This window comes from Anarhichas minor, unplaced genomic scaffold (assembly GCF_050575085.1).
Source record: "Anarhichas minor isolate MPS153535 unplaced genomic scaffold, ASM5057508v1 ptg000040l, whole genome shotgun sequence".
Lineage (NCBI taxonomy): Eukaryota > Metazoa > Chordata > Actinopteri > Perciformes > Anarhichadidae > Anarhichas > Anarhichas minor.
This window is the reverse complement of record NW_027466486.1, coordinates 2,938,997-2,962,549: the sequence shown is the minus strand read 5'-3', so window position 1 is coordinate 2,962,549 and position 23,553 is coordinate 2,938,997. Positions and strand designations below refer to the sequence as shown.

At 41.8% G+C, this 23,553-nt stretch overlaps 1 protein-coding gene across 3 annotated transcripts; it reads left to right on the top strand.

Annotated features, from left to right (window-relative positions):
• The first annotated feature begins 204 nt into the window (after positions 1-204).
• Positions 205-22,804, top strand: vps39 (VPS39 subunit of HOPS complex). 3 transcript variants are annotated; one of them, XR_012959017.1, is made up of 24 exons: positions 205-784; positions 1,003-1,068; positions 1,156-1,220; positions 1,592-1,634; positions 1,762-1,856; positions 2,285-2,383; positions 2,500-2,592; positions 3,177-3,360; positions 5,556-5,676; positions 6,358-6,478; positions 6,780-6,909; positions 7,191-7,333; positions 7,552-7,692; positions 8,902-9,043; positions 11,348-11,434; positions 12,640-12,713; positions 12,899-13,115; positions 14,403-14,531; positions 14,864-14,966; positions 15,106-15,151; positions 15,604-15,818; positions 18,449-18,583; positions 20,151-20,242; positions 20,686-20,810. XR_012959017.1 is itself a non-coding variant. In XM_076107834.1 (24 exons), exons 1-24 carry the CDS (start codon positions 712-714, stop codon positions 20,765-20,767), a joined length of 2,628 nt encoding a protein of 875 aa, XP_075963949.1. In that variant the 5' UTR covers positions 205-711; the 3' UTR covers positions 20,768-22,804. The 3 variants fall into 3 exon arrangements, 2 of the variants coding, with proteins under 2 accessions (XP_075963949.1, XP_075963948.1); XM_076107834.1 differs by having other exon boundaries at positions 6,783-6,909; positions 15,604-15,753; positions 20,686-22,804; XM_076107833.1 differs by having other exon boundaries at positions 15,604-15,753; positions 20,686-22,804.
• The last annotated feature ends 749 nt before the right edge of the window (positions 22,805-23,553 follow it).

The window sequence follows — 23,553 nt, the reverse complement described above, 5'->3', positions numbered from 1 at the left end:
GTACTGTACTGTAATTATTTCCCCCAAAAAACATCTATTCTTATTTTTGACAGGTAAACAACTGTTTTTTAAGGTGCCACGAATAACATATCGCGAGAATAGCACAGCACTATTTAGCCATGAGCACAAATGTGGTCACTGCACCTTTAATGCGGTCCTCGTGAGTGCACTGACTTCTGTCACGTGCCTGTCAAACCCCATACCCTCGCGCAGCCGTCGTCAACACAACCCGCAAGACAACTGAGGAAGTAGCAACAAGAAGCTAACAAAAACTAACCGCTACGGCTAATACTATTTGTATTAAGTTAATTAAAGGTTGTGTTTTGTCTTTATCGACACAGTAACGGACTGTCTTTGTTGGGGTTTCAGTTGGCGTAGAGTTAAGAGGGAACAATGTAGCCGTTGCTCGCTAACTTCTAAGCTAGCAGGCTAACAATCAGCTGTTGTTTTGGTCTGGAGAGCTAACTAGCTGGCTAACAAGCCGAGCTACATAGCACTCACAGAAGTCCAAACCAAGATTTCCTTCATTCCCCTGTGGAAACATTTAAAGCTGCTCAGTCGGTTAATGGCGGCACATAAAGGCGGACCACCCCTGACAGACTAATCAGCGGCCAGTCAGTCAGCTGTTGTCCCGGCACAGGCGTCAACAACTCCCTGTGGAATCGAGCCATCAGAGCGGTCTGTAACTGGAGTCAAAAGTATTGCTTCAAGATGCACGACGCGTATGAGCCGGTGCCTATTTTGGAGAAGCTTCCTCTTCAGATCGACTGTCTTGCGGCCTGGGGTAAATTTTTACAGAACTTTGATAAGCTTTTACAAGCTTTACATCAAAGTGATAAGATACACTTTGATGTATCTTATCCCACAGCTACTCGTTTTGTTCTGTGGTATTATAAGTGGTTCTTCTGGGTTTTTATTGAAATACAGTCTCAGGTGAAGTGATGAATGACGGCATCCTTCTCAACTGTCAGACCCTGACTCTTTTACGTTTCCTTCCCACAGAGGACTGGCTGCTCGTGGGAACAAAGCCAGGGCATCTTCTTCTCTACAGAATAAAGAAGGATGCAGGTAGGATGAGCCGAGGAGATGTGTGGTGCATCTGATCCCTTGTGTAATTGTAGACCTAATGCTTCCTGCTTCCTCTTTTCTCTTTAGGCACCAACCGGTTCGAGGTGACACTGGAAAAATCCAATAAGAACTTCTCAAAGAAGATTCAGCAGGTAGATAAGGCTGTAAGATGCATTTGAGATGCATTTGAAGTCTGGTGAGCGAGTCACAACTCAAATACGTTCAGATTTCTAGGACTACTTTACACTAAATTCAGCTCTTAATGGCCAACTTCCTCTCTTGGAATGATTCAGCTAATCCCACATGCTTTAAGACCCATCCATATGCCACCATAGGCTACCAAAGATGATTGATGACTCAGAACAACATTCAAATTGAATCAGTGTAGTTAAGACTAGTCATTTTTACAGATAGTGGCAAAAACCACAGGAACAGTGGGTGAAACAAAGAAGCTCTAGTGTGTTCTCAGCCTGTCATTTGGTTCAAACCTCCTTTTTAATTGGGTGTCTTTCTCTTTCTACAGCTCTACGTTGTCTCGCAGTACAAAATTCTTGTCAGTCTTCTAGGTACGTTTTCTCTCCCTAATGTATATATTTCCTGATTAGTCTTCACCTGTTAATTGATAAAACTGTAATCTTTTTGCGTCAAAGCAGAGCGTTCATCGTCATTCTCTTAATCTATTTTCTCCTCCAGAGAACAACATCCACGTCCATGATCTCCTGACCTTCCAGCAGATCACGGTGGTGTCCAAAGCCAAAGGCGCCACGCTCTTCACCTGTGACCTGCAGGTCAGTTAGTCCTTTTACACTTGCAGCTTTTAGACACAATGCCTGCTGTATTGTTACTGTACAGCACTGCTATCATATTCATACAATATGTAAAGTACTACAAACATACAATTATAGATTAGTGGACTGTTTAAGAGCCAACAGGCAGCTTTGACTGAGCTGGTTTATTCAGATTTATCAGGTGGTTTTGAGCGGATCATAACTGGTGTTTCTTGACCAATTGACTACAAGGCAGTATGTTTTTAAAATGTTCCACACTAATATAACAGTAATACTAATATAACATTAACAGTTAATTGGCTGAAACATACAAAAAACAGGTATCATTTCCATACAATCTTATGTCCGAGACACTTTTTTTCTTCTTTTGTTTCCACATGTCTGTGTTATCCTCATATTTTGAACTCATGAATTGTATATTTTTTCAGCAAACCAGCACAGGAGAGGAAAGGTTGAGAATGTGTGTTGCGGTGAAAAAGAAACTCCAGCTGTATTACTGGAAGGACCGAGAGTTCCACGAGCTGCAGGTAAAATGAAATAAACTTGAGATGTGACCCACAACAGGACGGGTTTTTTTTTTTTGTTTTTTTTTTCAGTCCTTTGATGCATTTAATCATCCTAATGTTTTCTTTTCGTCTGTCAGGCGGACTTTGGTGCACCAGACATTCCAAAGTCCATGGCTTGGTGTGAAAACTCCATATGTGTTGGTTTCAAGCGAGACTATTACCTCATTCGGGTATGTGCCACAGGAATGGATAACAATAAGCTTTTTATATTCAGCTTTACTTTACCTCTAGCTACCTACAACTTAAAGTGATACTCTGCCAGAAGTCTGTAAAAGGTTTGTAGTGTGTTCCTTAACGGTGAGAGATGTTATAAAGTATCAAAACATCAATAGACCACATAAAACACTCCTGCAGCATAATTCATTCTTTACATCTGAAGGCTTAGTTTGTTCTAAACTATCCCAAATAGTGCAAAAATCACAGCACAAGTCTTCTTCTGCAGTTCATGAATCAGTGGATCTGTCGTGATCCAGCTTTTATTCTCTGTGAAGGGGAAAACTACAAATATTTAGCATGTAACTTAGGGGGTGTTTCATGGACATGTTTTGGAAAGTTCAGAAGTAGTCTATTATTTAATGAGTTCCTGTCTGTTATGTTCGTCTTGAATTTGCGTGTTTATTTGAGGCTTCAGCCTTAGTATTCATTTTTCGTATCTTTTTGGAGTTGTTTGTCTGAAGCACTGTTCACTTGACCGTACAGACAAAGTTTGTAACATGTTATTGATGGGCTGTTCTGAACCTCTCCTGTCGATCAGATGGATGGCCGGGGCTCCATCAAGGAGCTCTTCCCCACCGGGAAACAGTTGGAGCCTCTGGTTACCCCACTGGCTGATGGGAAGGTGGCCGTTGGCCAGGATGACCTAACCGTAGTGCTGAACGAAGAGGGCGTTTGCACCCAGAAGTGTGCCCTGAACTGGACCGACATCCCAATAGCAATGGGTAAGAGAGATGCACACCAGCTGATACTGTGAGACATTTAATATTCTACACTGAGTTATGTTTACATGCGTCCACTTTCTTGTAGAAATATAATTACTAGTTGCTCAAGCCGTTCTATTTTCTGCTTATATGGTAAACAAGCTACTACATACCCAGTACAAGTCTGTGTGTTTTTGCTGGAGCTAACTTGTTTTCGATATTGACAAGAACTGACAGCAAAGTCAAACAGACACACACACATGTAGACTAACAAGAGCTTAAAACCCTCCCTCGGCGCTCTGTGGGTTGGTTTCCAGATAACACAGAAGGCGTTCGCCAGAATGTGTCACCTCTGGCAGTCCATTTCACTCATGGACAGAAACCAAATGAGCTCATTGTTTTTTTTTTTTATCACTCTTTCTAAACAGTTAAAACCTTCAAAAAATCCATGGCATTACACAAACTGAGCAACACCGTCTTAGACGCAGCTTGATTAACAGATATATTTAGTCTAAAGTAAGCATCTATTGATTTTGCTGAAGACATTCTCTCCAACAACTTATTAGACTACTGATATTAAAGAGTTGGGCCATGATGATACCGTTCTGCACTGGCGAGAGCAAATAACATCAGAGGACAAAACGAGGAAATGCCAGAAGGAGAAACGGTTTTTCAGCATTTTAGCGCATTCAGGACAGAGGACAAGCTGCGGTAGAGAACACAATTATGACAGTTAGATTTAGGGAATGGCATAAAATGTACCTGCAGGTTTTTGTTTCACACACAAATTAGAAAACACAGTCGGCAACTAAAATATCTTTATTGGAACTCCTTTAACACGAGTGTGAGCGTAGTCTGAGATTTAACTCCTTCCTCTTTCTTTGAGGAACTTTCCATCAATACATTTTTTTTTTTTACTTCATCTGTATAAAGCGTTCAGTATGTTGCTCTTTGAGTTCACTGACTGGTATGTGACCGAACAGTTCTTGTGACACTGATTGAACAGGTTTGTTCACATAGCAACTATTAAAACAAACACCTGACGGCCTAAATACTGCCACCGTCATCTGCTGCCATCCAGCTGCTGTCTGACTTTTCTTCCCTCTTCCTCAAGCTTTCCACTCTGTCTGAGCTGTGCTACTGTTTCCCACATGGCAGCAGAGGAAACATCCTTTTTTTAGAAACTTAATACATCATTGTTTACCCCGTGACTAAGACACCACATGTCTGGATTACTAATGAGCTTTAGAACAGAGGTGATGCAGATGAAGGTCTCATGTTCTTTTTGAAGGCTCCTCTTCCTGTAGAAGGTACGCAGGAGGAAACGATATGAAGGGGAAATGAAGCAGTGGTTTCATACAGTTTCCAATTTCCTTGTTTTGATATAGACAAATATGGTGGCTATGATGTGCGTGCATCAGCATAGGATGGGTGCTGGTCAGTTTGAAATGCATGTAACTGACCGTCCAGAGGGCCTGTGGGCACAGTCTGTCCCACATCCAGAGTCCCACCTCAGGCCTGTCTGGACGGCCGTCTCCGGCTGGATTTCCTGCCCTAGTAGCCTCAAAGACTTCCCTCCATAATCGCAGCTGATGCACCTGCCGTCAAGACACAGAGTTTGGGTCAGGTGGATTTCAAAACACGCAATCCTTATTAGAGCTGAAACGATTATGTCTATTGTAGTGGGTGTTTTTATTTTCTGATATTTAAATAGACTTCACGATTAATCGCTCGATTAAATAAATACAGGTAGATTAGGTGCTATAAAGTAAAAGTTTTTGTCTTCTCAATGTTGGAATGAATCCAGTACGTCCATTCTGCAACAAAATATATTGTCGGAGAGCCCTGGTCGCCAAATGGTCACAGCACATGCCACGTAACGGTAACATGCCGGGTACGTTTCCAGCAGAGGACCTCTGTTGCATATCAACTCTCTCGCTCTCTCTCTTGCTCTCTCTCTCCTTATTTCCTGTCCGTCTCTTCTCCGTCAACTGTCCAATAAATGAAAAATGTAATAAAGTCAGAGTTACCTCTTCTCCCTCAAAAACAACTTTTTGACCCGTGTATTAACTTGAAAAAACATCTCTATGTAAGCCTACAGACATTTAGTGACGTGCAGAAGATGTTTGATATTTTTATGTCTTAAACCCACCTGTGGCGGTTGGGTTTTTGGTTGACGTTTTACACTCTCGCCTCTTTGTTTCACACGTTCTCAGAGCACCAGCCTCCGTACATCATAGCCGTTCTTCCTCGGTACGTGGAGATCCGGACGTTTGAGCCGAGGCTACTGGTGCAGAATGTGGAGCTGCAGAGACCTCGCTTCATCACCTCAGCCGGGTGAGGCAGAGCTCTGTGAAGATGTGATTTTATAACACATAGTTCTGACCCAACTACAGCACCAAAAGATTGTTTTAGGACATTAGCTGTTTACTTTTCAGTATAAGTTCAACATTTTACTGGCTGCATTATTGCACCGCTCCAGGAATTTGAGAATATTGAGTTTTGTGTTGCCATATGGAAGTGTCTTGTTATAACAACATACCAACACATAACATGATCATAACAACTTATCCGGTTATAATTACTAATAATAAAATACAATTTCTTGTTTATAAGATAATATGCTGTTATAACAAGAAAAAAACTGAATAATTTGAACTCCAATATGTCCTAACATGATAAATATCTTGTTATAAGGGTGTTGTAACAGTAAGATTTTCTTTCCGTCATGCTGGCAGCAATACAGCTCAGTACTGCAGTGTGTTTGATGTAAAAAAAAAAATGAAAAAGGCTGCAGTGGCTACTGCAAGACTCAGGGCTTAAAGCTACAGATTCAATAACGAATGGTGACACTTTTACGTTATACCACTCTGGTTCCTGCACATAACATCCTCATGCATGATTTGCGCTCACCAGTTTCTATCTCTCATGATAGTGAGTTCCCTCCTTACAAAGAAAAAACACTTTTGTTCCGACCTGTCCTCTCTCATCTTGTTTCTCTCTTCTTATCTTTCACAGGCAAAATATTGTGTACGTCGCCAGCAACCACTTTGTGTGGCGCCTGGTTCCCGTGTCGATAGCCACCCAGATCCGGCATCTCCTTCAGGACAAACAGTTTGAGTTGGCTCTTCAGCTGGCGGTGAGCAGCACAACCACTCACTTCACTATTTAACCTCATTTATTCCTCAGGATTCAATTGGTGCTTTAGCTCAGCGGATGGAACCCGACCATCACTTATCTTGATTAGGAGCCGCATGTTGAAACGGCTTTGTGCTTCATTGTCAGCTTATCTCGCTGTCTAGCTATCCAGGAGTATCCTCGAGAATGATAAAGGCCATTCGTGTGGTTTCCACATTCTGAGGAGTTAACTGGAGACATTTTTCTGTAGCCTGATACATTTTTCTTTTGCTTCTATTTCTCTTATTTCTGTTTTCCGCCAGAAGATGAAGGATGATTCCGACGGTGATAAGAAGCAGCAGATCCATCACATCCAGAATCTCTATGCCTTCAATCTGTTTTGCCAGAAGAGATTTGATGACTCCATGCAGGTGTTTGCCAAACTGGGCACAGGTAGGTGTGATAAACGTCCTCTCATTGTATTCTCATGATCAATGTTTGTGTATTGGAGCCTATTTAAGGTGAAACTGGCCTTAATTTATTAAGTCTACTTTTTCTTTCTCTTTTCTTCACCTCATTGCACATGTTTCTTATTGTGTGTATTGATGGAAATGTTTTTATTACAAATAACATTCTCATGTAATGATGTCACATCTACTAAACAAACTCAAGTATCATACACGTGGAATATAAATGTGATAGATTTCCCCCCCCCCCCCCCGTGTGCTCTGCAGATCCCACCCACGTGATCGGGCTGTACCCAGACCTGCTCCCGGCAGACTACCGCAAACAGCTGCACTACCCCAACCCTCTGCCTACTCTGTCCGTGGCAGAGCTGGAGAAGGCTCATCTCGCCCTCATCGACTATCTCACACAGGTGTGTGTGTGTGTGTGTGTGTGTGTGTGTGTGTGAGATGTATGAATCCATGATGGAAGTGATGCATTTTGTCAGACCCCACTTTGAACGAGGCTCTACTTGGAGGAGGATTACCAAAAACACAAGAGTCGATAAGCATGTTACGGGTGAAGATCAAGATAGTTGGAGTAAATCAAAGGAGGCACAGTATTAACCTTTTTGTTTGTTTGTCCTCACAGAAACGTAGCCACCTTGTGAAACAGCTGAATGACTCTGACCCTTCTATAACGTCTCCGCTCATGGAGGGCACGCCTACTATCAAAAGCCGAAAAAAGCTCCTGCAGATCATTGACACCACCCTGCTGAAGTGTTACCTGCACGTAAGACCACCTTCCTTTTCTTTCTCAACAAATGGAGACATTACAGTCCAAACTGCCATTTATTACTTGATATTAATAATTCAATGTCTTGCAGAATATACAGAAAACAGTTCAGTGTGTTGCTCTTTATTGATTTACTATCCTCCAAAAGTTGTTTTTATTTTGTTTCAAATATTTTTTTATTCAACCAAGATTTTAATACTAAAGGAAGTAAAATACGTAAAAAATACGTTTTGACAAAGATAAAATAAACGTTTTTATTTCATGCAGTCATTTTGCCAATAGGTGTCATATTTTCCTCATAAAATGGATTATGATTTTTTCATTAGAAACATTTTTTTAAACAAGCTTATTTTTATAATTCTCTTTTCGTTAATGCCACTCATGACTCATGTCGTACTTTCTGATCAACAACCACTCTACAGTGAACCTAATCCAGCTGTTTTATATTTCAGGATAAACGACTGTTTCGGCTCTAATGAACTTGGCAGTTTTGATCGTCTGCTTAGAGAAAAATTATTTCATATCACAAGGATGTAAATCCAAACATTTGCAGGAATTGGCAGCAACATGAGGCAGTTGACTTTACCTCCCACGTAGCTAAATGGGTTCTGTGTCAGGCGGCGCGTTGGCAGATGTACTTTGAAGTCACAGTTTTAAAGCAGCGTCCTCTCGGTGTAGCTGCAGTAACGTCAGTCTGGGGTTTGATTCAGGGAGGTAGATGCCTGGACAGCTATTCAATGTACCAGGCACACTGTGTCAAACCTCATCTATGGAGAGAAAGTATGAGATCACAGATACAAGCAGCCAAAGTAAGTTCCTCCACAGAGAGATCTGGCTTTTGTCTTCAATGCGTCTCTGCTGCTCTTCAACATTTAGACGAGTCGGTCCATGTGGCATCCAGGGGAAATGCCACCAGGTGCTCCTCTGTGGAGGTATAATAAGCACCATTTAATCCGAGTAACTCAAAGGGCAGATCACACTGGAGGGATAACCGAAGAGCGACTGGAGCTCCTCTTACAATGAGCGCTAACACCTGCACCACATTATTTAAATGATATCGATAATGATCTGTGAAGCAGAAAGGAACCAATCAGTGAGGTCACCGTTCCTGAAGTCTTTGGGTGAAACACAACCCGAGCTTTAAAGGGGTGAACGGATTAACGTTTGTAAATGTGTGGTGTTGATGTTTTATAATCTGCTCTTTAGACCAACGTGGCCATGGTGTCTCCCCTCCTTCGTCTGGAGAACAACCACTGCCACATCGAGGAGAGCGAGTACGTCCTGAAGAAGGCCCACAAGTACAGCGAGCTCATCATCCTCTATGAGAAGAAGGGCCTGCACCAGAAAGGTAAGGAGGCTCTGCTGCTCGCTGCTCACCCACCGGGGCGGACGTGAGCTGCGTGTGATTGTGGGGATCTGATCTTCCTGCTGGAATACTGTTTGGGGAAGTTAAACAAGTTGCAACTTCACAACCGTGTTTTTTCAACATTTAGATATCTTCGATGTTTTATTGTCTCTGGACTCCTTACTCTTAGGGATTCAACTTTTAAATATCAGCTTTTTTTGTCAGCAGTTTAAGATTGCACTATTTTTATTTAATGCTCATCAAAGTATGTGGGGGACATTTTGTGCATTTTCGTGATATAAGCAATAGAAGTAATCTGTCTCACTTCAAGTGATTTTCACTTTTCATCCAGCTCTGTCCCAAAACGGGATGCCTAATACTTTAGTCCTTATTTGTGTATTTGTACATCTGTGCTTCTCTGCAAAGACAGTTTGAATTCCGTTTGTGTGATTTGGGGCGTAATGATTCATTTAACACGGTGTGGAGTTATACACCTCCTTCAGCTGTTGTGGCTTTCCTGGAAAACCGTCAGATATTTTGCTCTGTCGAGTTCAAGTGCAAGTTCAAATAGGCTTTTACGCATGAATGGATAACAAGACATTTTAAGCTGCATAAGCAAGTAGAAGCCACGACTTGTTTTAAAGAAACATGACGGTGAGAAACAGGAACCAGCATTAAGAGGATAAACCTGCAGTAAGAGTTAAGCTCTCGTTAAATAGTTTATTTTGTTTTTCTTTCTCTTTCATTTGGATGAGTCGACTGAAATCTGTGATTATTCTAAAGAAATGTTCACTGCAAACATTCCCTCCAAGTGTTTTACATGTTTAACAAATTCAAAGAACTGGGCTTAATGAACAAGATTAATCTTTGGTTTTCTTACAAATGTTGAATATTGTTTGAGTAAAGAATACTAGATACATAGCCAATACTAGATACACATAATGTATTCTTCTCTGTGTGAATTCTGCTGCTCTGGTTAAAGGGGATCGTGTCTCTATATGTTCTAAATGTTGTATTGAGTTTAAAAGTACGTAAAAACCACAGCTGTACGGAAGTACTATTTTGAGCGAGTATTTAAAAGTTATGCTGCTTTATAGTTGTATAAATATTGTACAATTTACTCTACAACATTTACATTACAGTTACTAGTTACTTTTCAGATTAATATTTTACATCAATATGATGCATTTATAAAATATGATGCATTGATGTCGATTAAACTAGCCGGAATTGACTTTACCTCGACCAGGTGTGACATTGAAATGCTGCTGACATGTTCAGTAAGTGTAAGTACATCAGTAATAATATTGCAGTAATATGATGTATAATAAAACACTCTCAATTAGTACCTTTACTTTTACTGTTTGAAGTATATTTTAGTGCTAATTCTTTTGTACTTCTACTGGTGTAAAATGATGAAAGTAGGACTTTTAATAGATATATTTGAATAGATAATGCTGCAGCCAGTGTTACATTTTCTTTCAACTTTCACAGGAAAACTCCTCTTAAATGAACTCACTTAAATTAACTTTCTGATGCGATTTAAAAAATGTTTTGAGTGGGAAATTCATTCTCGTGCAGCAGACAAAAGATAATTCAATCAAACGGATGATCCGTTTTATTCGTCATAATGTGCTTTATCGTCTGCAGGCCTCAGCATGACAACTGAACACACAACAATGAAACGCACTGAAACATCCGTTCCCAATTTCACTTTTAAATTGGATGTTGAGTTTGGGGTTTAGTATTTAAATGACGGATCACTTGACACTAGACCTTCCTTGGCCTTTGTCAGCGGCCTCCTCGTTACCTCCCAATTCAGAAACGAGAGCCTTTGTACTCTGAATTGTTCCATTATGTTTTATATTAATTTATCTTGGAGGAGGTTTCCTGCACGCTGTCGGCTCGTCGTCCTCGTAGATCACAGCGGTCGGCTCGTCGTCCTCGTAGATCACAGCGGTCGGCTCGTCGTCCTCGTAGATCACGGCTGTCTTGATGTTGTTTGGTTTCTGGCGGGATACTGCGGCAGATTCTGGGCTGTTCTCGCTGTGAGCGCGGCTGGTTTCAATCGACCCGCTGCTGCAATTTGTGCTTCTGATGTCATGCTGCTCGAGTCGATGCCCCTCAATTCAAACCAGCTGTTCCCGTCCACCAATTAACACTGTGCACTGTGCTCCATCCAGGAGTTATGTAACGCAGTGCGCACCACAGAGGAGATGACATGTTGCTACTTTCCATCAGTCAGACTGATCTCACGTTTGCTCTCGCTCGCCCTCTCACTCGCCTCCCTTCATCTTTCCTCACCAGCTCTGCAGGTGCTGCTGGACCAGTCCACCAAGGCCAACTCTCCGCTGAAGGGCCACGAGCGAACGGTGCAGTACCTCCAAAGACTGGGTAAGGAGTCTGTTTTAAACTGGCGTCAAAGTTGTCACCGCGACTAGATATGTTCAATTTGTTGGGGTGATTTTGGGAAAGGCTCTGAGAGGAACATTCACCCTGATTGATGGTGGATGTTGGATGAAATGTAAATGTCATGGTCTGCAGTCTCTCATATGTCTGGCACCGACTAAACGAGAGGATCTTGCTCCATGCGTGTCACTGTTTACTCTGTTACTAATCTGTGAACCAGGGATTTTCTGTTTCTTCCTATCAGCCTTTTCAATGTGGTTAAACTCCAGAACAATCCAGTAAATTGCCTGTGAGATAAAACCCAGTGGGGGGAAAAACAAAAATATCATATCAATATCAATGTGTTCAACATTGGGTCATAAAGTTATTCAAGTCAAGTGGCTCTAGCACTGTGTTTATACGCTACGACAGCACTTTACACTAATAACAAATGTTTGAATTATTTATTAATCTGCTGGGTTTTAACATGATTATCGTTTGGTCTATAAATGTGTAAATTGAAATCTTTGACTTTAAATTAATTTTATTTGCAGGAAAAGTGCACTTCAATTGTTCTAGTTCGGTCTAGAACTTCAAATCCGTGACCATTGTCTGGCTAAGATGTTTTGATGATAGATTTAACTTCTATGGAACTTTTTTATCAAATAAATGTAGCCCCCAGGTCCCTGACTCCATCTTGAAAAAATAAACTTTTAAACCAGAGGACCTTTTTCGTGAAAGGCAACCTCAAGGATTCTGACATCAGTTTGACAATTTGACATCATTTTGACCCAGAAATCCACGCCTGTACTCCAGTAGAGTCTCCGTCCTCCGGAATGAGAAGCAGCTGCTGGTTCACTCCACACATGTGAACACTGTGGCCCAGAGTCCGGCCAGCTCCCGATGGATTGTGGCCATCTTGGATGTCTGGCTCAAAATGATGTTTAACGTCAGCATTGTCATAACAATCAGAATTGAGGCTCTGGACCTGGCTATTTATTCAATATGTAATCAACATAGTTGGCAGTTGATTGTCTACTTCAATATTTGACTAATTGTTGCAGCTCTACTACGTTGGGCTCTATTCTTTAATATCAGAAAGAGCATGTAGCGCGATCATCTGCTTTGTTTCCATCTTTACTTGTTTTCCTCTGAGCACCTTCTGAAGAAGTTAAACTCCCTCATCTCCCCCTTATCTCCCCCACACACAGGAGAGGAGAATTTGGGAATAATCTTTGAGTTTTCTCCCTGGGTGTTGAAGATCTGTTCTGAGGACGGCCTGAAGGTGGGACGCAAAATGTTACACAACGGTTCACTTATTCGTTTTAGTTCTATATGAATGTTGTAAATTGCTTTACGTTTTTGTATTTCTTTGGTCATAGATCGAAGCTCATTCTATTTTTGTACTTTATGTCCACTCGGCGTAAAGAAAGCTCTCCCGTAGGTTTAAAGATCTCTCTTCCTGTCCAGATCTTCACAGAGGACCTGACCGAGGTGGAGACTTTGCCCAGAGACAAGGTGCTGAACTTCCTGAAGGAGGGCTTTAAGGAGCTCGCCATCCCATATTTGGAGCACATCATTTACGTGTGGGACGATAAGGGCCCTGAGTTTCACAATGTGCTGATCCAGCTCTACCTGGAGAGGGTCCAAGGCCTCATGAAGCAGTACCTCAACTCACTGCCAGAAGGTACGAGCAACAGAATACTTGAGAGTTAATTTAAGTGAAGTTCAGAGTATCTGCAGGCCCTTTTAAAAAGTCATGAAAAGTTTTATACGAACTACTTTATGCCTCTTTTAAAAACTATTGTTTTCATCTTGATACAGATACTTAACATTCATTCCTTTCTACCTGAAGCAAAGCTACAAAGTGAAGTGAATTCTTCTATCTGAGCTGCAGGGCAACATGAGCCTTGGGCTTTAATATCTTCTTAATGCCAAAAGAACATAATCCAAATTTATCGGAGGACTTTCATGTGATTACATCACTGCATATGGTTTCGGTTTGCCTTTGCCTACTCATCCAGATAGTTGTCTCTCACTGCTTGATCCTGTGTCAGGATTTATTATGAAGTCCATCTGTCTCTCTCCGTGTCTTTTAATGACCATCCACGGACCGTGTATTGACATGAACCTGTCAGACGGCTACACTTCCAGCGATGCTCATTAATGTGCACTCTGTCTGAGAAATAAAGTAATAAAAACAACTAATTAAATAAATACATCTGTCCTTGGGGCAGGTTATTGCTTCAGGTCTCGCTATGAAGCACATTTCAGAATGCGACCCGTGATATTAAGATATTGTTTCTCTGAGATCATTCAGTTCTACAGCCATTATTTATTGTTCCTCTATCGGCTCTCTTTTCAGGTCCACCTCAAATGTGCTCCGTTGAGTTTTCTTCTGGACTTGTGAAAAAAGAAAAGTTTTGTTTACATCAAGTGTTTCTTACCAAAACACATGGCGTGTATCTTTGAGGTCTAACATGCAGGGTGCATTTCCTTCTGAATCAAACCATTGCAAAGCCTACGGTTAGAACCTGTGTAGTTTACGTCCATGTTTGCTTGCCAGCAGTCTTCTACTTCTTCTTCACTGCCTTTGTTGGCGTGTTCCCACTGACTGTCAATCCGTAGATTAGTGTTAAAGCCATTGGCAGGATGTGAAGCACGCTGCGTCCTCGTGGGCGTGCACAATACAAACAAAACGGGATAAAGATATTAAGTCTGTAGTGCTGCGAGTGGTTAATAACTCCACAGGGTACGATTAAGACGAGGATGATCCTTTAATAATGATTCAAGTTATAAAACTAATTAAACCATACGGTTTCCCTTTTTAAAGGATTTCTGTAGCTCTTTGAAGCACTTCTGATATATTTGATGCACTTGATCATTGTTATGATTACCTTTTGTAACCTAGATTATTTGAATTATTAACTTATCTGTCAATCATGTTCACAATTCCTTGACTCTGCTGCTGTAGGAGTTCCAGCTGTGTCTGCGGGGAAAGAGGAAGGTGATCTGGGAGAGTTCAGGAACAAGCTGCTGTCTTTCCTGGATATTTCTACCAGCTATGAACCAGCCAGACTCGTCAGTGACTTCCCCTTTGATGGTAAGAACTGTGGCCGAAAATAAGTATCAGCCATAAGCATTTACACACTGAGGATGGAAGGAAATCTGTTGTTTTTGATACAGAAATCTGTAGAAATTCAAACTGAACCACATATTTTACTATCAGTTTATATCTCCAGTCAGTTTTAATATAACCATAAATTTGCCTCAAGGGGCTAAATGTAACGTTATGTAACATGCACTTAAGTAAAACAAAGTATTTCATGTCATTTCCATTACCTCATGGACATGTGTTCTCAGTTATAGAGGAATGTTTTAGCCAACTTCTATACGTTTTAAGCTGAAGGGTGAAACTTGTTTTCCATGCTGAAGGCCTGCTGGAGGAGCGGGCTCTGCTTCTGGGTCGGATGGGTAAACACGAGCAGGCGCTCTTCATCTATGTGCACATCCTGAAAGACACCCGCATGGCTGAAGAGTGAGTACTCCTGCACAACAACGACTGCGTGGATAATTAACACCAGTCACCTGCCAAATGTTTGCCAAGTCCAGCAGCTGATGTGACTAAAGATGAAGAATCCATTTAAATTCATGGTTTACCTTCTTGTGCTCTGCAGATACTGTCACAGCCATTACAACAGTTCGGTCGAAGGGAATAAAGATGTAAGTGGCTTTTTTCATAAAAATAATTTAAAATAATTTCTGCCTGTTCCTCCTGGATGTAGTTGTTGTTTTATGACCAATTATTTCATTCTGTACGCTCGGCTGCCGTCTGTTAAGTGCTTCTGGGTTTGCAGAAAGTGCTACACAAATATAATGGATTATTTACGGCTCAAGCTCCCAATGAAACGTGTTTTGTCAGAAAGGACAGCTGACATTGTCTGTTATGACGAACTTGACTCTGCAACCAAACAAGATCTAAATGAAAATACATGAATCATCATCAGATTTATTAACGGATCACTGCTGTTTCTGTAAAGGTCAGAAATATACAAGATCTCTGTTTGGACACTGAATATTTGATGCCTGTGTGTTAAGTCTACTTTCGACATCAAACCCGTAACGATGGTGAAGCAGAGACATTGAGCACTAGCGGCTGTATTTCTTCCCTTCAGGTTTATCTGTCTTTGCTGCGAATGTACCTGTCCCCTCCTGACGTCCACTGCTTGGGGCCCATCAAGATGGAGCTGTCGGAGCCTCAGGCCAACCTCCAGGCGGCTCTGCACGTCCTGGAGCTGCACCACAGCAAACTCGACACCACCAAGGTAAACGACCACAGAGCGGCACGCACATTCCTCTCTCCGGTGACCTGGCACCTGACCCCAGTCTGGTAATCGCAACTCATTCTTTGTTTTATCTCCTTGGAGTGTAACATGTGTTTACTGTGAGTTGACACGGAAAAGGCTGCAAAAGTCTTCTGACATGTGCACAAAATCAGGCTGCACTTGAATTCTACTTTTCTACTCAGCCAATCTCATCTGGTGCTTCAAACTGCTCATTCAATCAGAGAGCAGGAATTACTTTCTAATTCAACCCGGGGCTTTATCATTGTGAGTTGACTCTTTGCCATCGCTCAGATTAAGTGATCATTGCGAGCTCAGACAAGACGTGGAACTGATAAGAGTCGGCTTGTTTAGGCTGCATAACAATGAGATGGAATAACATGATTTACGATAACACACACACACACACACACACACACACACACACACACACACAAAATGAGTCATTTGGTGTGAAATTAGAGCAGCGACTGAACTGAACGCTCATTTAAAGATTTGATTTTTAGTTTGTTTTTAGAGCGAGATGAGAGGGGTTTGCACAGTTTCAACTATCAGAACCCAGAATCAGAATAGCAAAGAATTGAATAAAAGCTGTTTTTTGACATGTGCCTACATGTACCAGGATAAACTTCAACTGTTATCTGCTGCGATCGCTCCCTCGTCCACTCGCACCGCATTCATCGGCCGTATACGCTGGCTCAAGTCAGCCAAAACACTGTAAAAAGTATCCTCCTCCACAACATCCTCTGTATTTTGGGAAGCCATTTCCGCAGCGTGCAAGGTCCCATGGCAGCCTGAGAAATCCAAGCTGCGGCCTGTATTTCCTTCTTGCATCCAACTATGTCAATGACGGCACTGGATGCAGGTAGAACAATAGATTTTGCTTCAATTCAAAAGGACATCCACGTAAAAAGGTGCCACATTTTCACGGTTAAAGCCCAGTTCCCACTACAGGACTTTGAAAGTCGTCAGATTGCTGTGCTGTTCACACTACACAACTCGCTGTCCTTTTGGGAATCTTGAAGTAGTTTCCACACTGCATGACACTGCGCTACAAGATCTTAGCCTGGAGGAATCCCTGATGAGCTCTCTGAACTACGTTTTGTCACAAAAACACATGTGTGAATGGACTTGGGCGTAGTGTAGCTGGATAGCGAGACTCTGGGCTTTATAAAGCTGTTTGTGTTTTTCAGTTCAATCCAGCTGCTGCGCATCTTTCCACACAGTCCACATTAAGTCACTCAGCTGATCGTAGATTCTCTCTCTCTCTCCATATCTTATCTCAAAGCGACGGAGTCTTTGAAACGCCACCACTCTGTCACTGTAAATATTTGAATCCATAAAACAAAGTTTATCTGTTCTCAGTTATATCCTCGCTGTAGGCTGCTGTGATTTAAAGTGGAAGCGATTGTGTGTGAAAGGCACCGCTCGTCTGCTCAGCCACAGCCGTGTCAAATTAGGAGCGTCTCAAGGGGAACACTGCAGGTTTATGTGAGTGTTTAGGTTTGGATCCCACAACCGGGAAGCTCTCCATCTTGTCTTTTTGTGCCGCTGTGCCTCCCTGCGCTCCCTCATTGACTTGATGGCAACCTGCTTCATTTCCCCTGGCCTCGCTCCCAGACTCTGCCTCGCCAAGAAAACAAGACGAGACTGCGCCAATATTTCTGGAAAAACTTCGAACATGAAGCACATTCTTTTTGTTGTTGTATGTAATCATTTTTTGGGAATAATCAACTTGTCATTTAGTCTATAAATGTCTAAATATAGTGGTGTGACGTATTGTTGGTTTGTCTGACTGACAAAGAGATCAATACTTGTATGTTATTTACAAACGGTAAACAAGGAAAAGCTGCTTTTTGGGAACAAATAGGAACTCCCAAGTAAGGAAGTAAGTAAGAGCTACTCGCATAAGCGACTCTCATGAGCAACAGGGTCAGGCTCCTTCAGCACAAAGGATGGAGATGAGTTAAAGTTCTGCAGCTCTTCAGTAACGAACATTTTCAGCAGCCGGATCCTCCTCCTGATAAACAGTGTGACTAAAGGCCGACTGATTTTGAGACTGAGGCAGAGTTGGCTAACTGTCAGAGAGCTCATGTCATATTAAATAATCAAACTAATGCATCTTATTTGGTGTATAGTAGTGCAGTTCCACATTGTACATGTTGTATCGTTTATTTAAACGAACATGCAGCACAAATGCAGAATATAAGTTGAGCTGAATGCCAGCTCTCAGTTGTCTCTCTGCAGGAAACTCTCACTCTGAGCTGTCTGAGTGTAACGAGGCTGTATGTGCTAATTTAATTTAATTACGTTGAACAAGAGGACAGCGAGAGTGCTGGCCTTGATCGTGTTTAGCCTCATTCACACAGCGGCTAACAGGCGAGTCCTTTTTATTTCTAAAGGTAAGAGAAGTCATGTAGCAGCAAATTACTTTTCCCGAGAGGAAGTCATCTCATTTTGTATTATCGTTTGGAAATGATTAATGAGTTATGTTCTGCATCTCATGAATGTGGAAGCGACGCTTCCCTCTGGAATACAGTTCAGCAACTGTTCTTCACCACGACATGAAGATCACCGCCTCTGCTCATTTCTATACATTATACTTTTAAAATGAGTGTTAATTTGCTCAAAGTTCTTCCTCATAATGTTGTAATAATTCATGTTTTTGTCTTCCCAGGCCATCAACCTGCTCCCAGCAAACACTCAGATCCGAGAGATCCGGGTCTTCCTGGAGAGCGTCTTGGAGGAGAGGGCTCAGAGGAAGCGCTGCAACCAGGTGCTGAAGAGTCTGCTGCAGGCCGAGTTCCTCAGAGTGAGTCCTGGAGGGTTTCTTTACATGACGGATAACACTAAGCGACTCTTTCTGTACTCCAACACAACAAACTCTGACAACACACGACACTTTGCTCTCCAAATGTCACTCGCCTTTTCCACCGCAACAAGTCCTATGACAATAACAACTTTTCCCTTTCCATGAGGATGTCAGACATTTAAAGCAATCTGAGCCTGTCGGTGGTAAAAACGAGCACTTTTAGTGGATGTATATCGACGTGAGGAGTCGTCACGAGTGAATACATTTCAGCCTGTTCAGTGGCTGCTGCGTTCTAACTCAATACTGGATTTTTTTATAATTGCATCTTCTCTATGTTGAAAAATACCGACGTCACCCTTTTAAGAAAAGGTGGTGAGAATTGATTAATGCGAGCTGACAAGGAATCAAGGCCTCTGTCTTCCTTTCTTGTTGAGATAATGCGACACTTTATCGATTCCCTCAGAGAAATGGTGTTTTAATGGTCTTCCTTTGGTGAAGTCAGAGAGCAGCGTCAGACATAAAACTGCTTCCCTTCATCTGAGAGAGAGAGAGTTCATCTCCAGCTCTGTGCAGGAGCTGTGGGACACCTGGAGCTCAGGTTGAAGGACGAATTGCCAGAACTACGTCACCATTCACGTGTTAACCATCAGAGAGGAATTTGAAGATTTGAATTGTGTGGATAAATTTGACTAAAGACACTCAACTCATCTAAAATGTGCTCCAGGTGATTTAGCATAAGAACAATATACAAAAGTTGGTTTTACAGTGAAAACTCCTTTCCCAGAGGATGGACAGGGACGGCCTCCTTTGTTTTCATCAGCAGAGAATCCGACATGTTTGAGTTGTTTAGTTCAGTGGTTCCCAGCCTGTAACGCACAGCAGTGTCTGCTGCCTCTGGCCACAGGCTGCACGTCTGTTAGTTAAGAGCAGGTCAATTAAAGATTGATTTTTCCTGCCTGATTGAATGAAGTCCAACGGAAATTAAACTGTTTTTATCTGCTCTGTAATTACATGTTCTCTGTTCTGTGAGAAACAAATCAATTCTGTGTCGACGTGGAGGGAGAACTTGTTTGCATCAAACGTTTTCACAAGTAATTTGCAGAAACGACACAGTCCGACTGTTGCATAGCTTTGAAAAACCATCACATTAGCTTTCCTGCTAAAGTCTCCTTCTTATCAAACTTCCTCTGACATCATCTTGTGCTCCAGCAGAAAGCTGCACGGCTAACGTCCGGTCTGCAGGTTACAGCGATATTTCGCTGCTCAGCTAACCAACACGTAGCTCGCATGTCACTTCGATCTGTTTAGATGCTGGTGTGGCGGTTGCTCTTTAACACCACTTACAACACGCTAGTATCGGCCCATCGCGTGTAACCTGACGCCCACGTTTGCTCACGAGTATATCTGGTACATCCAACAATACGTTTGAATAACACATTTTATGGCATGACACTCTTTTTTTTAAGAGGCCTAAAGAGGTATTCACCTCGTTATCTAGCACACGGGTAACTCTGCCACAGACACCGGATGTTAGAGATGCCTCTGCTCACCTGTTCTCTGCTCTCAGGTGCAGGAGGAGCGGATCTTCCACCAGCAGGTTAAATGTGTCGTCACGGAGGAGAAGACCTGCAGAGTCTGCAAGAAGAAAATAGGAACCAGGTAACGATCTCAGTGAAGTCATTCATGGTCCCCAAAAGACAGGCTTGTTTCTGGCTGAGCATTAGTATGAACATAATACTTTTAATATTGTTGTATTTATGTGTTAAAATGGTATCTTTTATGTTTTGCTCTTATTCTATTTATTATTATGTGTCATACATCTGTGGATCTGTGGAGAGTTATTGAGGGTTATCATCAGAAGCCTCATTCATTTGGGTGTTATGACGCTGTCAGTTTATAGCAACAGCATCTTTTATCTCTTTTTATCACATTATTTTGTGTCTGCAGTTTCAGTTGTTTATTTGCCCTGAGCTGCACTTCATTTCACACCCCGCTCAGTTTTGTTTCCCTGTTCTACATGTTGATGAATTGCTTGTTTATCTGCTTTGCTGCAGCTTTGAGTCATAATCCCGTCCTCTCTGTGTTTATCTTTTCCCTCTCAGTGCGTTTGCCAGGTATCCCAACGGCGTGGTGGTGCATTACTTCTGCTGCAAAGACCGAAACGTGTGTCCCACCGAGCAGTGAAGAAGCGCTCCACTTGACTGTTCACTCATCAATAACTTCCCACCCCCACCCCACCCCCACCCCCACCCCCACCTCCCTCCTGCTCTCTGTGGATTTCAATGCTCGGACATCGTTGAACTAGAAGTGCATCAGAAGGTTGGAGGTGCAGGCTGTGCGGCACCTTCCACAACTACGAGCGCAGACATTTGTTAACCCGAGTTAACCTCGGAGTCGAGGCCGAGACTTTCTTTCTCTCTGTGCATGAAGTAACGGGAGGAATGTCCGGCGTCGCTCCGCAGGAGGGGAGAAATAAAGAGGGGAGAGTCTTGACATTTGAAAAGCATGTGTCACTGTAACGCTAGAAGGGACTCGTGTCCCGTCACGCCGCCTCGGCAGAAGAAGAGGCGCTGCTGACAGACGCTCGTCCTCACCATGAGATGATTACAAGCCTTGGTTGTGTTTTTTTTATTTCCTCCTCCTGCCTCGCTCTGTCTCCCACCTCTCCTGTAACACTGTGCGAGGCCTCAACCACTGCTTGATATGCCATAGACGCTCTGCAGGAGTGCAGTTAAATGCCTTTTGCGACTCTGAAGATTGTACTTACAGTGGAGTCGGATGTCTGTCAGGATCTTTTGTTAGCATGTGCTGGTACTGACTAAGCCAAACAGCATTCATCGCACCGTGTGTTTGACAATTCTGTATTTTTATTTAAACATTTGAGGCGACTAACATTATTCATAGAGATGTTCTCTTCATTATTTAGTGTCTTTACAGTGTGTGAATGATTCCCACACAATGACATTGTTCTCTGTTTGTTTTTTTGACTCATCTGTCGTCTTTGAATTCATTTTTTTCTTCTTTCCGAGACATTAAAAGTTTACGAAGTGGAACTGCTTTAAAGTGAGACTTGTAACTTTTGAGCCGAGGTGGTAATTACAGAATAATCGCACATAATTTCCCTTAATTAGGTCTGAAGTGATTAATCAATTATTCAATCTACAACTGTTTTGATAATTGATTATTGTTTTCAGCCATTCATTCAAGCAGAAATACACACATTCTCTGCTTCCAGCTGTTTTTCTTTGTCACAGCAAATATAATGTCTTAAACTTTAGACTGTTGATTGGATTAAATGAGCAAACTGAAGACATAACTGAGACTTTCTATTAAACATTTTATAGACTAACTCATAAATTAAGAACATAAAACGTCAGATGATGTGTTACATACAAGTGTTACAGAAGTACAAGTGGAGATGATTCTGCTAATATTAGCCACCTTTAGCTACTGGTCACACCAGACCAAGTAGCAGCTAAACAGCTGTCTCTGTTGTGTGTTTTTATTGCTTAAACATTCAACCTTTATTTGTACAAAATTGTGTTATTTCTTCTTTCAAAAGTTACATCGTCTCGCTTAAAGACGGATCACAAACGAACGTACAGCACTTTAAAAGTGGACGGATGATCTTGTTCTGTTTATTGTCGAATCACACGTCCGCGTGACGACAACTGGAAGTTGAAAGTATGACTGATGTGTACGTTTTAAAGGCAATATTGTTAGAAGATGTTTCTGTTTACCGTCCGGATGGGAGGTCATTCAAGAAGCAGGACGTCCCAGTTTACTATCTATGAAATACAAGCGGTGAATGTTTTCAGATCTGAGTCCACGGTGTCGATGCTCGGTGACACTCTGGACAGACGACTTGCACGACTCAAGCTTTTGTTTCTTTAAGTCTTGCAACGTTTTGAAGTTCCCCCACAAGTTGTAGCATTATCTTCATCGCCTGCTTCTTGAAATCCTCCTCACCCTCTTCTTCTGCTCCTGAAAGGTTTGCACACATTCTCTGCTAAGACTGTTTCTGAATTTAAAGTGGGAACGTTTGTCCCGCTGTGTGTGTGTGTGTGTGTGTGTGTGTGTGTGTTCGTGTTCTGTGTAAACCGTGTTCATGACTTTTCATTGAAGTTATTTGCTTCTGAGGGGCGACCCAGCAGGTACCACGTGTCCGTCTGTTTGTCCGTTTGGCTTTAATCGATAATAAAGAAGCGTTTCCATAATGTTCATGTGATACCACACTGTCTGGATGTTCACACTGCTGCTGCTGTTTACTCTACTGCATCTTATTGTTGCTCACATTTAGATTTCGTTGATGCAAAGGTGATTCTTCTTTAAGTTGGATATAAAAGGCCAAAACTAATGTCGGTGTGAGAATGGTCCAGGAAGAAAATATGTAAATAAATAAGTAGAAGTCAAATTTGTGAGATAAATAATCAAAAATACAAAAAGTCAAATTAATGACTACTACAAATAGATTATAGGTGCTAAATAAAGATTTAGATTTGAAGTCAAAATTAATTATGAATTGTTAAGTCAAATAATTTAATTGTTCAAATTTATGAAATATTAAGTATTTATTTATAAATGGTCACTCTGGTAAATCAAACTTTTTATGTCATAAGTTTGACTAAGAATATCTTATTTTAATAACTAAATATCTCATAACTGACTAAGTATTTTAACTTCGTACATATCTATACTGAGTCATAGATATGAAAATTAAATTAATAAGTCGTAAATATAAAAAAGAATTATAAAATCGTCACAGTATCCAAAAAATGTGTGTGACATTTTAGATTGATGCAATTCCTCCTCCTGTTCCCACAAGTGAAGACGAGTGGCTCAACTCCACTCATCTATTCATGGACCGTCAGCTTCCACGTCTCTCATCTGGAAGTCCTTTTTTTCCCAGATAGGCCCATTATCCTCTGGGCCGAGGCTCCGGAGAATACTGTCCCTGCTAATGGACTTCC